General features: G+C 35.2%; 2 protein-coding genes across 5 annotated transcripts in view; one reads left to right on the plus strand and one right to left on the minus strand.

Annotated features, from left to right (window-relative positions):
• LOC138308909 (uncharacterized) overlaps positions 1 to 14,880 on the plus strand; it is a 33,918-nt gene extending 19,038 nt beyond the window's left edge. For all 4 annotated transcript variants that reach the window (XM_069249957.1, XM_069249958.1, XM_069249960.1 and 1 more), the window contains 2 exons: positions 10,890 to 11,060; positions 12,191 to 14,880. In XM_069249957.1, coding sequence (XP_069106058.1) covers positions 10,890 to 11,060; positions 12,191 to 12,846 — 827 coding nt within the window. In that variant the 3' untranslated portion in view covers positions 12,847 to 14,880. The remainder of the gene's footprint in view (positions 1 to 10,889; positions 11,061 to 12,190) is intronic.
• Positions 14,881 to 15,050: 170 nt separating this feature from the next.
• On the minus strand, positions 15,051 to 19,156 carry LOC138308910 (uncharacterized). The gene is made up of 3 exons (XM_069249961.1): positions 18,969 to 19,156; positions 17,642 to 17,903; positions 15,051 to 16,724 (listed from the first exon to the last, which is right to left on the minus strand). Exons 1-3 carry the CDS (start codon positions 19,077 to 19,079, stop codon positions 16,066 to 16,068), a joined length of 1,032 nt encoding a protein of 343 aa, XP_069106062.1. The 5' UTR covers positions 19,080 to 19,156; the 3' UTR covers positions 15,051 to 16,065.
• Between the last annotated feature and the right edge of the window lie 625 nt (positions 19,157 to 19,781).

Raw genomic sequence — 19,781 nt, forward strand, 5'->3', positions numbered from 1 at the left:
AGCAATACCATTACCATTGTTATGAAAGGAGTAAATTGGCCGATTACAATTTTTTCATGAATGTATGTACTTTTCCGAGACTGGCACGAAATTATTGCATTCTAAATAGAGACAAATTTTATACATATCGTATGCTAATAGTTATTGAGAAAGAGAGAAAAAGCATTTAAGTAGGTATAACAAATTGAAAATAAGAAATAAATGGATAGTTTCTATAAAAAGACAAAGTCCAATAACAATTATTATTTCAAAGGGCAATCACTCCGTAAGTTACAGTCGAATCAAGCTGATTTTCGAACTCGTCCGAGATCTTTCTAATGTTAGTCTCCTTTAAAGTTTCAATCAAATCGGTGCATATTTACTCAATTCAAAGTGTTCATTAATTTTTTATTGCAAAGGGCAATAACTCTGTAAGTTAATGTCAAATCACGCTGATTTTCGAACTTGTCAAAGATCTCTCCAATGTTGGTCTATTACTTAAGTTATCATGTTCACAAGATCCAAAAATTATTATTAGTGCAAAGGGCAATAACTCCGTAACTTACAGTAGAATCAAGTTGATTTTCACAGTCCTGTGAGATCTTACCAATATTAGTCTACACACAACGTTTCATTACACTTGGTACTTTACTTAAGTTATAGTGTTCACAATGTTCGCTGATTTTCATACTCGTCTAAGGATTTCTCCGGTGTTGTTTTACACACAAAGTTTCAATAAACTCTGTGCATACTTACTCAAGTTATCGTATAAACAAAGTCCAGTAATAATTATTAGTGCAAAGGGCAATAATTCCGTAACTTACAGTCAAATCAAGCTGATTTTCAAACTCGTTTATTCATTAAGTTGGTTCAAATTTACCCAAGTTAATGTGTTCACAAGAATGGACAAAAGAATATCACAGGTCATCATGAACTATGGTCAGGTAACCTAAAAATGTATGCTTCACGCGTAATTACGGTAATTTAAGTGGATTTGAAGTGGGTCACCTATGGGGATTTTAAGCATTTAAAATATTTGAATTATTTACCAGTGTTTCTGCTAAGGGGATTTGCAGTGGTCCATTTAAGGGGTTATCCAGTGGTTTCGATAAGGGGATTTGAATTGACCCCACTAAGGGGTTTTGCAGTGGTCCAACTAAGGGGATTTTGAGCGGTCACACAAAGGGCATTTTTTAAAAACGTCTACAATATGTAAATGAGGACACCAGTGGATTTGAAGTGGTATCCTTAGGGGGATTTGATGGGGTCTCACTTAGGGGATTTAAAGCGTCTAAAAATCAAATGGTGCTTAACAAGAGTTATTTCATTAAATTCATCTTCTGGCTTAAAAGAAATAAACTGCTGTAACAGCTGTTGTTTGAATATCTAAGCAAATCTGGAGTCTAGGGGTTTGTGAAAGATGTTTTACTGGAATAGCTCTTATTTCTGAAAAATAACAAAAGTGACAACTAAATAATAGTTTATTGTATTTCATTTACATTCTTATTTTTTCTTTTTTTAAATACATTCATAAATAAAATATTGAATGGTAGTACACATAAAAATAAGAAATAAATACCATAATTACAGGACAACATGCATGTCAATCTACATATAATCCCCTAAATGCTCAATTTAAGATATATATTTTGTAATATAACAGCACAGTCATTACTTTATAGTATAGATATATATTGACTAATGATATTCTGTATTTGTGTTTGCAGGCATAATATTACACTTTAAGAGAAATCTACCAGAATTTCTCACACAAAATAATGACATCATAATGGATACCTACCCGCAAGGGAGGTAATTCTGTAATCTGCAAAGATTGAATAGGTTTTATATAAGGAGACACAATAATATTTTATAATTGATGAGTTTGGTCAAATCCATGAGTTTTCATTTTCTTCATTTGGTTTCTTTCTTCTTTGTTAACATTAACTTTAAAATAATTCACATGTTGTTTTTAGTTTCTTTTTGTGAACTGCATATGTCTTTCTATCATCGCAGTCTTCAGTGTCTGAAATACATCTAATAAAAAAGAAAACATTAATAGTTTTTGCATGTGTGATGAATTTCTATTGAATGATGTATTTTTGTATACCGGCACAAGATGTATTCATCACTATTTGTTTTTTTAAATTGAGATTTCTTTTTAACAATCCTAATAATATTTTCATATTCAAAGGACTGTAAATTCATACAACTTTGATCTTAAAATGAATATCTCAAATATGGTCCTCGCCATTCCTCTGACAAAAGGGGTGTAGGGAGGCAGTAGGACTCAATTTATATAGCCATAAGGCCACTGCTTCCCAAGGAGGGGTTTTAATCAATTACAAAATGGAAGGCCTTATAGCTATAATATACTGACCATTTTTTATTAATTAAAAACATCTTCATAACAGCTAAGTATATACCCAGTATAAATTAAGGAGTTGATTAGACTACACATTTGTACCCGCAGTCTCCATTATTCTAGGCCGGCGATACAGATTTCATTTCTTGTACATTTCTTCAAAAACAATAAAACATACATTTAGGAAGCTCTTCATTTCTTCGGGAATAAAACCTTTAGGAATATTATGATCATTGACTAGAAGATTACCTGGTACCAAAATAAATATTTAGATTCTAAATACAAGGCAAATTGAATTTTGAAATGTAAATCTCTGAAGTTAAAATTGAACAGAATAATTTCCAGATAAAAATATCAAATGTCACTTCATAAAAAGTTAGTTTTTTTAAACAAGATTTAAATAACATTTTTTGTCAACATATACATATATCATGACTTTTTGTAATTTTCACATGGATCAATTGAGAATCACTACAATCATACCTGTTTGAATGACTTCATAATAGAGGCCATGTAGCTCTGTAATATTCATGATTGATCAGCCAAATTTAGAATGAATGTATTCTGCATGATGACATAATTATGTAGTTTAATAATTAGGATATATACAACATAATCAAATTGGATATATCTCACTCAGATTGCATGGTAAATTAATCTAATTAATACATGTATACAAATATTTCAAAATTAAAAATGAAAATTAATTTGATATTATTAATAGTCTACTTCAGTAGGCGGCCTTATTGTTTTTTATCTCTACATTTTCCCAGTTTTAATTTTACTTTGCTTGTTAAAAATTAAAAAAATATGCTATAATGTCTTAAATACATTTAAATACCAAATACTAAACTTTAAATTATAGATTTTATTTAAAGTCACATTATTTCTTTTGGAAACAATCATAAACACAAATATCTAAGCTAAAATCAATAATTACAAATTAATCAGCCATGGCAAATAACTCCATCTCTCAAAATATTACTGTGAAGTTTGCCGTATATGTATGTCATACCTACCGGTCGTAATCATCGATGTATTGAAGAACTATTCTGCTGTCCTCACGAAGTCTATGTTCTCCAGTGTATAAAAATATTTAGCATGGTCAACATCGGTTGTAAGCCAAGCAGTCTGTGTCCGTATTTGTTTACATTCAGCAATCAGACATTACGTAAACAAACACACATGCCTGTGTTCCCCGCACTGAATAATCACGTGACTAACACATATGTGTCACAAAAGAATGCCGTAGACACACTCTCTAAACAAAGAACTGTCGCTTCCGACAATTTTTGTTGTTAATACTCTATTTAGTAAACAGTTAACAGGCATTATGTTGTTTTATTTGGATAATGCTTCACGTAATATAAATAATATTAGATCGACATCACATGTACGACAACTTTGTCTATTTGTATCAAGAACATTTTCCGACATGTCGTGAAAACCGTAACGATCGAGATTCTAAAAGATTACAGAGAACTTCCACTTCATTTGGCATATGTCTGATGAGGATTGTCATTATATCATTGCTTAAATAATATCTGTACAACATAGGCCTACTGTACGGTATTTATTGTGGTAGGCCCTACGATTCGCGAGTATGTACTGAGTATGGAATAGTGCGTCAGATCCAAGCTATCAACCGATTTCACTTCATAACTTTCCTAGTTTTACACACGTGTTACAAAGACCTCGCTCATGGCCGTTCATGATTGTTTTATTAATATCAATTGCTTTATATATAATTGCTGAACATTCTTTCATATTTACACGTAATAATATCGGCAAAATCCTGTCTTTAGTCAACCGGAGCTACCGAGGGGAGATTAATCAATTATGTGTTATGCCCGATGTCGTTCAGGTTGGTCTTTAGTGTGTTACATTAACGAATAACAGAAAGGAGAAACCAGCAGCTAAATTCAAAACACAATTTAATTATATATACAATATTATACAGAGACGGTTTACAATATCTAAAGTAATTGGTGGTGGTACAAGAGTAATACGATGATTTAAAGTGTAACTTATCTGTATGCGAATGTCCTGGTATAATCCTTGATCCTTCCAGGTTTCAAATTCACAATAATCACAAATCCACAAGGAAATTGAATGTCCACCGATGATTTGTAAAGTTCCAGGCAATATGAATAAATCTACACAAAGTGTTGTAATAATCCACAGATAAAGTCACAATAGCTCTCCCAATAGAATCTTATATGGCGCTGTACAATTCTTGATATGTCTTATTACAGGTCTCATTACAGTTCTGATTAGCCTTGGACAGCTGGAGTATATATAGCTAAACCGTAATTCAAGAATATTCGAGAACCTTCTTCTTCTAGAAATATCTAACTAAAAACAGTAAACAAGTAAACACACATAACTTTCTGGAAATAGATCATTCTAGATCTCTACTTAAAATCAACATGTTTACAAACATATTTGTTTATACATGATAATATTCTGGAAAGTTCTATAACCTAAATCAATGATATGACCTTCATAGGATGTATTGATAAAAAAACTATAGGAGTTATCTCCCTTATCTCATAACTACATGTATTTAGTGTCATACATAACACACCCCTCCTTAAAGAAAAGAAAGTTTTCTTGAAAAGGAAACTTTCTTGACATATCAAGTAATATTTAAATCCTTGATAAAGCATCTGCTAGAATATTGTCTTTCCCTTTGATATGTTTGATGTCAAGATTGTATTCTTGCAAAGTCAAACTCCACCTGAGAATTCTTTGGTTTTTGTTTTTTCATTTTCCCAATGAATGTTAAAGGGTTGTGGTCGGTGAAGACCACCACAGGCACAGCTGTAGTGCAGAAATACACATCAAATTGGTTCAAGGCCAAAATCAACGCTAAACATTCTTTCTCAATGGTGGAATAATTTCTCTGATGTTTGTCAAACTTTTTCGAGAAATAACAAATTTGGATGGTCAATTTTTTCAGTACCTTCTTGCATCAAAACAGCACCAACACCTACATCGCTGGCGTCCACAAACAGTTTAAACTGTTTATTAAAATCTGGAGCAGTCAGAACTGGTGAGTTCGATAGTATGGCTTTCAATTTCTCAAAGGCAGACTTACATTCGTCTGACCAAACAAATTTGACATTTTTCTTTAACAAAACAGTAAGTGGAGCTGCTATAACAGAGAAATTTTAACAAAATTTTCTGTAGTATCCAGCCATACCAAGAAACCTCATCAGCTCTCTCTTGTCTCCAGGAGCTGGAAAATCTATAATTGATTCTACTTTGGCCTGAACAGGTTTAACCTGCCCCTGTCCTACAACATGGCCTAAAAATTCAACAGTTGCATGACAAAATTCACATTTCAATAAGTTTACAGTCAATTTCATGGTAGTGAGTCTTTCGAAGAATTCACGAATCCCGCGTAGATGGTCTTCCCACGTGTCGTGGTAGTTGATGACGTCATCAATGTATCCATCACAGCCTTCCAGGTCTGATATCACGCTGTTAAGAAGACGTTGAAATGTTGCCGGGGCATTCTTCATACCAAATGGCATAACTTTGTACTGGTACAAACCTTGCGAGGTTACAAATGCCGACACTTCTTTAGCTCTTTCTGTTAATGGCACCTGCCAATATCCTTTCAACAGGTCAAACTTGCTTACGTACTTGGCTTTGCCAACTTTGTCAATACACGAGTCAATCCTTGGAATTGGATAAGAGTCTGTTTTACTGACAGAGTTTACTTTTCTTAAGTCAGTACAGAACCGGTATGTCTTGTCTGGCTTTGGCACCAGAACACATGGAGAGCTCCATTCACTTTTGCTTGGTTCAATAATATCATTGTCCAACATGTATTGAATTTCTTTCTTTAAGTGTTCTTCTTTCAAAGGATTGACACGGTAAGGATGTTGCTTGACAGGTGGCGCATCGCCTACATCCACGTCGTGATAGATAGCATCTGTTTTGCCTGGTGTATCCGGAAACAAATGTTTATACTCAAGTATCAAATCTTTAAGTTCATTGCGTTCCTTTTCTGATAGATGACACAGTTTCTTGTCCAAGTTCGCGAGCACATGATGAAAACGTTCTAAAGCACCCTGAGACTCTGGATGATAAGCACTAGACTTATACTGCTTGATCTGGAGCTGGTACATGACTTGTTGAAAAATACCAGACATGAAATTCGAACCTTGGTCCGATTGGACAGCTTTCGGAAGACCAACCAATGTAAAGAATTTAACCAAAGCCTTGACTATGTTAGGGGCTTTAATATTCCTGAGTGGAATGGCTTCAGGAAAGCGTGTGGAAGCACACATAATAGTTAAAAGATACTCATTCCCAGACTTAGTTTTGGGTAGAGGACCTACACAGTCTATAATGACTCTACTAAATGGTTCCTCAAATGCTGGAATGGGGTGCAAAGGTGCAACAGGGATTTTCTGATTAGGTTTCCCTACCACCTGACAAGTATGACAAGACCTACAAAAATCAGCCACATCCCGTTTCAACTTGGGCCAAAAGAAGTGATCTAAGATCCTGTTATAAGTCTTGGTCACACCTAAATGCCCTGCCATAGGTACGTCATGAGACAAACTCAGAATATCTTGCCTATACCTCGGTGGGACAACTATTTGATTAACAACCTTCCAGTCTTCCTCGGGAGACACATCAGGGGGGGCGCCACTTGCGCATCAACACACCTGACTGACGGAAGTAACAAACCGGGACTTTCTCAGCCTCTTCCTCACTCAAAGCCCGATTACACAATAAAGAGATTTCAGGATCTTTCTCCTGTTCTTCTATAAGCTCCTCTCTAGACAAAGATGATTTACTCATCATGTCAGACAAAGAAGTACCCTTGTTAGGAACAACTCTATTACTATCAAAGTCTACAGGATTGCTCAAAAGATCACACTTGCCCCCGATATCCTCTATATCATGAGCCAAGAAAGTGTCACCTAACCCTGGACTATAATGATCCTCAACTACTGCAACATCAGAAACCTTCTTACCCATTGAACGAGTTACAGCACAAGAAGGGAAAATACCAGGAAATTCCTGTTGAATAGTCTCAGCATCACCTGTTTTATCTGGAATACTGGACACTAAGGGATCTACCCTAACTTTCTCTCCAGCCAAGTCATTGCCTAAAATGAGCGACACGCCCTCTATGGGAAGTTCCGGTCTAACACCAATGGTGACAGGCCCAGTAACCAAGTCTGACTTTAAATAAACACAATGGAGAGGCACATTAACAAAACCTAACTCTACACCTTGAAGCAAAAAACACTACTACCAGATGAGGTCTCCTCAGACAAAGGCACTACGCCATCTAATATCAAAGAATGAGAAGCCCCAGTATCTCGCAAAATCTTCACAGGTTTCAAGTTGGTAATATCACTAGTAAGTGAAACAAAACCTTCAGAATTGAAGGGAGAGTACTTCTCCAAGACACTATCAGACTCTGAGCTCTTAATCTCAACAGACACTTTAGAATCTTCCACAATATCACTAAGTTTCTGACTAGGCTTTGACATAGCTAACACAGAAGGAACTGACTGTTTACGCCTTTGCTCCTTACGCTGGAGAGAATAACATTCAGACATAATATGTCCTACTTTCTTGCAGTAATTACAAACAGGACCAGAAGGAGACCCCACACCTGCCCTATGATCTGTTTTAGAATCAGACTTAGTCTTATCACCTAATTTAGGTTTGTCGTTAGAAGGGCCACTAAAGGTTGGGTTCCTAGGCTGACCAAATTTACTAGTACCTGTGGTACTGTTTTTGTCTTGAGAACTGTTTTTAACAAATGAGCCTTTGTGGGTGAGAGCGTAATCATCAGCCATTGTAGCTGCTTCACTAAGTGTTTCAACTTTTCTCTCATCTAAATGAGTTTTTATGTTTATGTGGACACAAAGTTTAAACTCCTCTATCAACAATAATTGCCTCAATTTACCGAAATCCTCATCAATTTCTTTAGAATCACACCACCTATTAAATAATTGTTCTTTTTCTCTGGCAAATTCTACATGAGTTTGTTCATCTCTCTTTCTCGAGTTTCGAAATTTCTGGCGGTAAGCCTCAGGAACTAACTCATAAGCTTTCAAAATAGCTTTCTTGACTACTTGGTAATTTGAAATCTCATCTACAGATAAAGAAGAATAAATGTCTCTAGCTTTACCAATCAGGACACTCTGGAGAAGCATTGTAAGCTTATCTTCAGGCCATTTCATACTGTCAGCTATTTTCTCAAAATGTAGAAAATACTTGTCAACTTCTTTCTCTTGAAAAGGAGGAACTAACCTAATATTTCTACTGACATCAAAACCTCTGTTTCCTTGTAAACCCCTATAAGCTAGATTACTTGAACCGTCTTGAGAAGCTAGTTCTAATTCTTTCATTCTAAGTTCTGTTTCAGCTTGAATTTTTTTCTTCTCTAGCTCTAACATCTGATCTCTCTCAATTTCTTTTTCTCTTAACTCTCTTTCTTTGTCTATTTCTTTTTCTCTTAACTCCTTTTCTATTTCTCTTTCTCTCATTTCTTTCTCTATTTGTTTCATTTTCATTTCATGTTCAAGTTCCATTTGTCTAATTTGGATTTCTGAAGTGACTGTTTCCTCTATACTATCTAATGCACTAGAGTCAAATTTGCCATTGTCAACAAAATATCTTATAATTACATTCCTAATTTCAGCTTTCCTCAAATTAGTTTTGATAGTAAGGCCTAAATGTTTACCCAATAACAGTAAATCCTTTTTACTAACTTGCAAAAGAACTTCCAGGGATGGCGCTTTAACAAACTGTTCTACCTGCATAGTAGTCATATTTATCTAGCTGTTGGTTTCAAATGTAAACTCAAAGTTTGTACACAAATTTTGAAAATTTCTTAATTAATTTTTCAAAGTTAGATTTCACAAATTGAATATCGATCTCGGACACGAGCCCCCAATACTGTTACATTAACGAATAACAGAAAGGAGAAACCAGCAGCTAAATTCAAAACACAATTTAATTATATATACAATATTATACAGAGATGGTTTACAATATCTAAAGTAATTGGTGGTGGTACAAGAGTAATACGATGATTTAAAGTGTAACTTATCTGTATGCGAATGTCCTGGTATAATCCTTGATCCTTCCAGGTTTCAAATTCACAATAATCACAAATCCACAAGGAAATTGAATGTCCACCGATGATTTGTAAAGTTCCAGGCAATATGAATAAATCCACACAAAGTGTTGTAATAATCCACAGATAAAGTCACAATAGCTCTCCCAATAGAATCTTATATGGCGCTGTACAATTCTTGATATGTCTTATTACAGGTCTCATTACAGTTCTGATTAGCCTTGGACAGCTGGAGTATATATAGCTAAACCGTAATTCAAGAATATTGGAGAACCTTCTACTTCTAGAAATATCTAACTAAAAACAGTAAACAAGTAAACACACATAACTTTCTGGAAATAGATCATTCTAGATCTCTATTTAAAATCAACATGTTTACAAACATATTTGTTTATACATGATAATATTCTAGAAAGTTCTATAACCGAAATCAATGATATGACCTTCATAGGATGTATTGATAAAAAAAACTATAGGAGTTATCTCCCTTATCTCATAACTACATGTATTTAGTGTCATACATAACAAGTGTGACCTTCTTTCAACCGGAAGTTGCGCAGATACGTACACATATGCAAATGACGGGTGGAAATAAGGTCATCGGTCATCATAATTTATGCAAATTGTCTTGACCATTTTACGTAAATAGCGACTTTATCGTACTTTTTTTTGAGTCCTTGGTATCTTATTCCCAAATTATATCATCATTATAGATATTTGTTAATTCAAAGATGTGTTATGGAAGGTAGATATGAATAAGAGGAAGATAAAGAAAAAATCGCATTTAAATGAGAGGTCAACCGCATTTAAATGAGTACAAATGTAGGTCAGCCATACGTGCTTGTATAAACACAAGGCATATACATGCCTTTGTGTTAAAAAATGGTTAACAGTATTAGTTGTATTCTAGTGGAATAACACACTGTTGTGTATACATTGTCTTGGAGAGCTTAGTGACAAATAGTCTACGTGTAAAATGTGTGTGCGCTGCGGTGGCCGAGTAGTCAAAATGTCTCCACGTATTACAATACGCCCTCCACCTCCTGGTTGCGAGTTAGAATTCTATTTGGAACAGTTGCTAGGTACTGACCATTGGTCGATGTTTTTCTCCGGATACTCCAGCTTTCCATCACCATCAAACATGATCCTGTCTGTTAATATGACGCTCAACTAACAAAAGTATACATTGTTTTATCATTTCATGGAAACAAACACTTACGGCATACTAGAAGATACATTTTATTCGAGATATGTATTATCAAAACCAATGACGTAACATAAACAACACATACAATCAGCAATTACCTATCATATCATTACATAAATAAAATTCAAAATGGCAAAGACAATTGCCCATTTACGACAGTCGTAAACCGTCGTAAACTGTTGATGTCATGTTGTGTAACTACAATTTATTTGTTACAGCGTCCATACACGGTAAAGTGACCGTCGTACCTGTGTACCTGCCTGACCTTCGCCTGTCCATCATTACCGGCTTCACATCCCAACCACAGGAACGCTTCGATACCATTTGGAGAAATATGGAACAGCTGGTGGCCAGGAACGTGAAATTCGATAACATTACCGGAAATGAAGGTAGGAATTCAAATTTTCAAAAATGTTCTCCAGAGGGAGAAAATATCTAATTTTGATGCAAAATGACTCATCTTTTACAATTTGTCGGCCTTTGGCCATCCTCAGGTACATGAAAACAGAAACATTTACGGAAAATTCCTCGAATTTAAAGAATTTTAAGATGGATTTTACAAATCCGTATATTTCCATGTACCTGAGGATGGCCATGCAATCGAAAATTTGTAAACAAGACATTTTGCATTGTTTCAATAAAAATAATTTCGAGGTGCGTGTGCATGTGTGAAATCGCAATGTCAAAATTACAAATCAAAACTTTTTTCTTTTTTTTTCATAATCACCTGAATACTGTGATCCAACTTTCTTTCGGGTCTATTACATTTCGAAATGTCCATTTCAAGACAAGTTCGCGAAGATTAATATTCGAGGATTTAATAATTGAATGATATTTCCTATTAATATAGATAATGTAGATATTAATTTGTGAAAGTAAATCGCACGTAAATGAAAGCTGGTTCACAGTAGTCAAGATATGTGACGGGTGTACCGGACTAAATTATTTTTTTTTCATCTGATTTCTGTTGTCTATGTTCGCCATGTGAACAAGGGTGGTTTCCGAATTTGTTTTAATACTGATATTCGTTGATATGTAAGAGTATATGTTATGAAGTAATAACAAAACAATCCAGAAAAAAAGACTAAAATACTCAAATGAATATTTATAAATATATATGTAACTCAGAAGTAAAATTTCAAATTATTTGAAGTACATACATGAACTCTTTTATTAATTACTTGCTTACTGAATTGTAACAAAGTCAATCTATATGTATATATAAATATAGATATTAATGAATGCAGAATGAATTCATGTTTGTATTTTAAAATATGAACTGGAGAGGACTTATATTGGTGTTGCCTGATGTCCGATCCTTTTGATGTATATAATGTCAATAAAATATTGTTGAAATTGAATTTGAACTTTTTTCAAAAATATACCTACGCCGACGTATCAGCCAAATAAATGCAACGCTACAAACGACATCAATTTACGATATGGAAGATAAGATCAATTCTAAGTCAATGTAAAATGTACGTCAAATGCACGACACAGTTATTGTTTGTTATTGCAGATATCGCTGTATATTCGGGATACACCACAAGCCAGGATATCTATCATTACGCCTCGCCTGTTGAATACTGCCACATCGACGATGGAGTGGAAAAGGGGAGGAAGTCCAAACGTGGCTTATATACAGACCTCATACCAAGCAAAGACAATGTCTACGATTTCATTCCCCACGATTTTAAAGCAGATGAATCAGTCTACAACATGCCCGACCCCACAAAAATGTCACCTGAATCACCAGTAAAAGTTCTTCCCGCTCCTAAACCTAAACCTAAGCCTCCGGTTCCGGCACCCAAACCCCAGGTGGAACCTCCAGTTCCGGAACCAAAGCCGTCACAGCCGTTTCCCAACAGTGAACCTCTACCAGACTACGAAAAAAATCCGCCCCCGGTACCAGACCGCGCGAATTCTCTGCGCAGAAGTAAATCAGGCAAAACAAATATTGAGGAACTTTCCATTGATGAACTTTGTGATTGGCTGGTCAAATTAAAGCTTGAGAAATACAAAGAAGTATTTAAGGATAAATTAATTGATGGAGCAATACTTCGAGAACTAGATAAAACTGATCTTATAGACGAACTTGGTCTGACGAAAATCGAAGCTATCAGACTAATGAAATTTGCATCTGATGGTCATGTTCCTCAAATGCGGAACACATAATTAAAACAAATCTTCCAGATCTCAGAATACGTAAAGTTGAATAAGGAATACACAGGCTGTGGTATCCAAGTCGTGAATATGTCTGACATTCAACCATTCACTCTGTTTGTTCAATACTGACATTATATAGACATTGTCTTCTTTGTGTAAAGAGTCATTGTAAAAAGTGAAATAGCAAGAGTTCCACTATCGCAAAGAGCCACAACAGGAACATAGTGCAGTCTCACGAGAAAACGCTCGTATTTCAGTACTTCACACAAGCAACATAGGCCGTCCAAATAACCCTAGCTGTTAATAGGACGATCATCTGATCAACCTACCATCGAGTTATGAAAATTTGTGTACAAACTAATGAGGTAATCCGACTACAGATAGGCAGGCGTCCTAAATGTAAAAACAATTACCTCATTATATGTAGAAGCGTCGTCCTTTTTTAGAAATTGATCTACATATGTATATATGACTGTGTCTTAATAGACAATAATTCGATATTTGGAAGTGTTCATAAAAATTAATAGCGCTGGATACGTATCTTACAAAGACTGTATCCTTATCTAACGTTGTTTGGTCGTAAGCACCACTTGATTGATCACATCACAGTAGTGACATTGTAGATATTTGATAATTAGGGGCATTATGTTTATCATATACTCGTAGCTCATGACTTAAATTGGATTTTCAACATAAAACTTATCTAAGGAAGTAATACAATAGGTTTTGGTATTCGAATAAGTGCACCAATAACGATATGTCGTGAATAGTTTTTCAAAAGTTTGCGCTATTATTGATACTGTAAACCAACGTTCTTTCGCGACTATTAAATTTCGCGATTTTCATATCAAAACAAGTCCGCAAAGATTAAAATCTAAAAACAATGAATGAAATTCCTTTCAATATAAAGTACAATACATAAACTTTCGCGAATTTCCTTATTGGATCACGAAGTTCGCACACAAAAGAAATGTGATTTACAAATATGTAGTCTATGAGAAGGAGCTTGTGTGATAAAATGACTATAATATCATTGTCTCTTTGTAAAGTGTGCAGTATAACCATGTGTTTAGCCTTATGTTAAATACCTGTACATACATAGAATCTGCTTCAATGTACAGGTTAAGTTATAAACAATACATGCATATATGCATTAATAAATCAGATGTAATTTCATATTCGTTGAACTTAGTCTAAAAATGCCATATATTATATGTGGCCATGTTTTGTGTTCTACTATGCCTTGGTAAAGGACCGACTTTGTCTACAAGTTTACATTATGTTGCCACACTAAGAATTTCTTCTTTATATAGTTATAAAATAAGTGATAAAAACATAATGCTATCACAGATCCGTGTTTTGATCTAATGCTGAGTCTATAATATAATTCGTCTCAATGTCATTAATATATGGTATGAGAACGCTAGTATAATGTAAATTCAAGTGTAAGATGAATGTGATATGATAATATGCTGAGAATAATTTGGTGTGAAAATGAAATATAGACAGAGTTAATTTGATTGTATAAAGTATAATGATTTTTTTCTGTTTAATATATTAGTAATTGAATTAATGCAGAATTATTTATAATGGTTATGTGAGAGGTCTCTCTACACTTCCTAAGGTATCAGTGTGTTGTTGAGTCTGCGTGTATGCTATTGTCTGCACTGCCCTGTATAATAAAGACCTGAACTGAACCAAGCCATATATACAGACAGTTTGTGGCAGAAGACAACCCACGAAATATGCAGCATATAAAACATTTTTTTGTGATATGTTTCTGTATCGGGATGGATACCCGATATATTTTGTCTATCATTGTCGTCGTAAAAAGTTAGGTTTCGCATACAATTCACTAGTTTTTAGATTAATACTATCTAGACCTAAGCTTGTTTCAATGTACATATTTTAGAATTGATATTTGATGTTAAAGTGAAATACATGCGTATACGTGTACAAATGATCATGTAAAAAACTACTTTGTATGTATGGTTTTAGTCCCTATCAAACATATCAAAATAAAGATGGTTACACTCCAGTAAATCGCGGTATTTTTATTCAATACAAAATTGGATACTGGCTGCAATGAGAAACATATGTGTATACTGTATAGTTACTTTTATTCGTGGGATTAAAATTTGCTTTGTTCACTGTCATGTTAACGTTTCGCGAACTGAAGTACTCGCGAACAAAATGGAAAGAATAACAAGAAAGATAATCTGTATTGTTTATTAACTGTTAGTTCATGGCATTTATAAAATATCGAACATTTCTCTCCGCGATTTACATGTAGTATCACATAGAAACCCGCGAAATTTTCTCTCGGCCAGATTAAACAACAATACAGTATACATATGTAACTATTGTAAGAATACTTAGAGATGTAGACTCTATGCATGTTTGATGTATTTCCCGTTAAAATAATCACGAGTGAAATAAATGTGTAAGTACACTTAAAATGGATATTGTCATATGTATTTCGTATTTGATGGATGAACTGGTGAATGTATTTAACAGCCGTGTTATTTGGTTTTCTAAAAGGTATACGAGAAAATATTAACTAAGAAAAGTACCCCGATTTTTAAAAAAATATTTGTTCAAATTTTGTATGTTAATTAGTCTATCCACCATGTACGAAATATGCATGTTACAGGACAAGATTCATTTTCATTGAGTTAGCAGAAAATCCTAATTATACATGATGTTCATTATTAAGGCAGGAATATCAAGGACAGTATGGTAGATTTATACATTACTGAAATAGTGACACGGCATGTTAAAATGTTCGCCATGTTATGGCACATATAAATTTTAAGTATGTTAAGGTGGAAACCGGATGTGAAGGTAGCTTATAGCACTGGCTTATTGTCAGATTGTTTCTATGGCAGATATTATTTAGAATAGAAAGTGATGTAAAGTTCATTTGTTTCATAAGAACATGAACAGCATTGTCCCTCGATAGCAGGGGAGCCCTATGAAACTGCTACACACAGCCTTCGGCCTCAAGCAATAAATCTCTAGGTCTTCCTCGCTACCTCAATGATTTGACTGTTTTCTCAGTTCCAATAAAATAACTGTAAAATGTCCTTTTAGAAAACAGACAGCAAAGAGTGTGAAGTGGTGTAAAATTCCATTGCTAATTATATAACATAATTCACGTCGAGGGGTGGCATCCTACACACTCAAATTAATACTGAATTTTAACAAAATGTTAAGACACAAAAGTGCCTATTTGGAGACAACTTGACACGGAGCAACAGACGAACATGTCTTGTTGTATCCACAGCCCTCTGAAGTCCAGGGTTTGACACAGACGAAACAGAACTGGAACGTACACTTACATGTCATTCTTTTACAACCCCTCTCATGCTCCACCAGTGCGTGACAACTAGGGCACGCGCGGACTGCTGGAACATTTGCGTAATTATCTATCGTTTTCTTTGCGCATGTCCGTAATATTTCCTGTGACATATGTACTCCCTTAGCGGTCGAGCATTGTAGATTTCCACAGAATTCTCTGGCATGGCTATCTTTCCATTGATGCAGACATTGCCAGCAGAATTCAGACCGGTCCGGATTTGTATGGGAGCAATTCAGACATCTGACTCTGTTGTTTTTTTCGTTGGCCCTGACGGATAGACACCGACAGAACGGGCACTCCTGTACGCTGTCCTCTTTCTGGATACTGTTTTTACTCAGGCGCATCTCAAACAGTATCCGCTCATCAACAGACAGTTGGGCTTTTATCGTCACCTCGTAAAGGGTCCAGATCTCACCACATGGAGCTTGGTTACCTCTGACGTTGAACTGTTCTATCGCTGGACATTGGAACTCCACCGCCCCTTGCTTTAGGTTATTCCAGCACAGATCGTACAAATTGTCTGGAACTGGAAAAAATACGACATTAGGCATTTCGACAATTAAATCCGATAAAACAATACTGATAATACGAGTTGCAATACTTGATTAAGCTTAAACTCGATTGAATGAATCCGAAATTCAGTGCATGCGCCTATGCACGCGCGCGAAGTGATAGATAGCTATCAGCAATTAAGTCCATCGGAGGATGTCTATCCAGTATGTCGTCACATATGGTGATTCCTTTCTACTTGCTGTGAGGGTTGGATTTCGTAATCACAACAGTATGCCGCAAACATCGCGAAAGTGTCTTTTCCGAATAATGCGCAATTTGATCAAAAATTCATATTCTTATTTTCACTTTCTTCATAGAGGTTCTAACAGCACCCCTTTAGGGGTCACGTTCTAGTGACCTTTGTACTCTCTCCGTTCAGATCCTCAGCTAAAAACGACATTTCGCCTCAGCATGAATATTTATGAAGCTATGCTGAATTCTGTGGTCGAAATGACTACATACACAGAAAAGGATTCTGACAGCTAAACTATCACCTAAAATGTACTTCAAGGATTCTGGAAGCTGTCATTTTTTTATTTGTCAATTCTAAAGGTCAGCAAAACATGCGCCAGTATACGGTCTTTTATTAGTAGTTCCGTATATGTCTATTCGGAACGTTTTCTGCATTATCGTACGTTTCTCACCTGGGTTGTTGTAGCAGTTATGTATTTGAAGGTTATCACCTTATATTTATTGGCGATGACCTCTTGATGTTTTCAGACCTTCTATGAAATCGCGTGAAAATAAAACTACACATTTTTAACTAATTGGACTACAGAAATTATCAATAACATCAACATACCTCAATAGGGAACCTTCGTAACTTTCAGTAAGCGAGAAAATTTTCGTTTACGGAAAGCGTCAAAGGTTCCCGATGACAACATAGTATACCTATCCCGTGCCCACACGACATCATAGTCCGATCGTCATCTTCGAAGTCATTTATCATGTCCTTGGCTGGAGTCACCAGGTGGTCAAACACCGTCCTCTCCGCGGGGTGGACAATGATGTGTAGTGGACTGGCCAGATTGTCTGGCAATCGTTCCTGGTCATCGTAAAGCAGGACATCCGCCATTTTTACAATATCAAATCTATCAGCAAGGAGGCCAAGTTTTACTCCAAGAACCTTCTTCAGCTCGCGTATCGAATGGACCTACAATATCCAATATGAGTACTCGTGTTATGAAATAAAGATTGATAAAATAATACCGATATAGGAAATAACTCGTCAAAACTGGGAACTGATTTAGCACGGACAAACGCAAGAGTGTATCAAAGGCGACTAAATTTGGGATCTTATCTTTACTCTCCCTAATTGACTTTCTTTCTAACATCTTCATTGACACAGCCTCATTTTGGCTCTGAGTTGGGCTCTCGCTCCTCCAATGTGAGGTAGACTCTGGGTTCTGTCCCCTGGTCGAGACACACCATGGTCTAAAACAGTTGTAGCTTCTGCTCTTGCTTAGCGCACAGCATACAGGGAGTAGAACGATTGGTTTGGGCCGTTGTCAGTATAATGTGACCGAGTGGAGTAGTGTGTTTGTTGTGCCTTTGGTGGCACTATAATAAGGGTAAGAAGTTACACGTCAAATATAACCCAGCATCCAAAATATACAGACATACAGGGAGGCCGTCCTTAAATGACTCTCGCTGCTACACTGTATTAGGATGCTAGACCCAATCAACCAATCAACGACATAGTGATACGCCAAAACTGAATCGATTTAGCAAGGAACAAAACACATGTGTAAACAAAATATAATCACACGTATTATAAATGAAAACATGTAAATAAATTACATGTGTAAACAAAATACATGTGTAAATAAAATATAATCACACGTGTAAAAATACATACATGCAAATAAATAACATTTAACAGAAAACATGTATCGTTTACAAAATACATGTGTAAACAGAATACATGTACCGTTTACAAATTGCATGTGTAAACAAATACGCCTGGAAACAAAACACACGTGTAAATATTCGTGCAAACAGAATAAATGTGCCGTGTACAAAATACATGTGTAAACAAAATATAGGTGTTAACAAATGACAGGTGTAAACAGAATACATGTACCGTGTACAAAATACATGTGTAAACAAATATGCGTGGAAACAAAGTATACGTGCAAAGAGAATACATGTGTTAACAAAATGAATATTTACATGGATTCTTATGAAAATGATGCTCAAGAACTAACCCAATCATTACCTTGGTTTGATCTATCGTGATAGACCGTGAGTATTGTCTGTCCCCTGATAGGGTTTCCGTCTTAATAATTTTGGGCATTTCAGTAGGACTGCTTTTCAAAAATCGAAGCATGTCTTCAGTAGACTCCCATGAAGTTGAGTATTAGGAATGAGATATATAAACAACAATGACTTAAGAACGGAAATCCATGTACTTTCACTTTCGTTTTGCGTGCATAGTAGTTATAGGTAGTGTACACACATGAACAATGACGCAAAAAGGGAAACACATCTACTTCTACTTTCGTTTTGTTAATATGTATGGAAATTAAAGGGACTAAATCGTTAAAAAATCATGTTATAAAAGATAAAAAGAATTATAGAACTAAAAAGAATTGTAAAAGTTGTGTACTTTGTGTTAATAACATTTTGTTCAAAATGGAGAAAAACTGAAAATAAATGTCACTATTTCATATTATTATCTTTCGGCGAGTGTAAACAATCCGTGTGTGCATGCGCGATGCGGGAACATTCAAAACATACGATCGAAGGAAATCTCATCTGACTAATGGACATATCTGCTATCGGCTGAAAACACCAATTTATCGACTACAAGTTCCTGATTACCGTGTAATAAACGCTAATAAACGTTGAAACGTATGCAGAAGTTTGATCATATATTGTACAGGTTTTGCAGCAGTAAAGAAAATATTTAATTATATTATATGGTTTTATACTTGCTTCTACCATTATTCTATTTTCATTTGTCAGGATAGTAGGTACTAGTCCTCTAAACCTGCCAATATTATTAGGGTTAATATAAGGTTATAGTTAT

The sequence above is a fragment of the Argopecten irradians genome, chromosome 15 (genome assembly GCF_041381155.1).
Source record: "Argopecten irradians isolate NY chromosome 15, Ai_NY, whole genome shotgun sequence".
In the NCBI taxonomy this organism is placed as follows: domain Eukaryota; kingdom Metazoa; phylum Mollusca; class Bivalvia; order Pectinida; family Pectinidae; genus Argopecten; species Argopecten irradians.

Excerpts from the sequence above, each read along its gene's own strand:
- LOC138308910 (XM_069249961.1), bottom strand. The coding sequence starts at position 19,079 with ATGCTTCGATTTTTGAAAAGCAGTCCTACTGAAATGCCCAAAATTATT. Across the intron at positions 17,904-18,968 it reads TCACGATAGATCAAACCAAG|GTCCATTCGATACGCGAGCT; the intron begins GTAATGATTGGG and ends TGGATATTGTAG. Across the intron at positions 16,725-17,641 it reads GTCGTGTGGGCACGGGATAG|TTCCAGACAATTTGTACGAT; the intron begins GTATACTATGTT and ends TATTTTTTCCAG.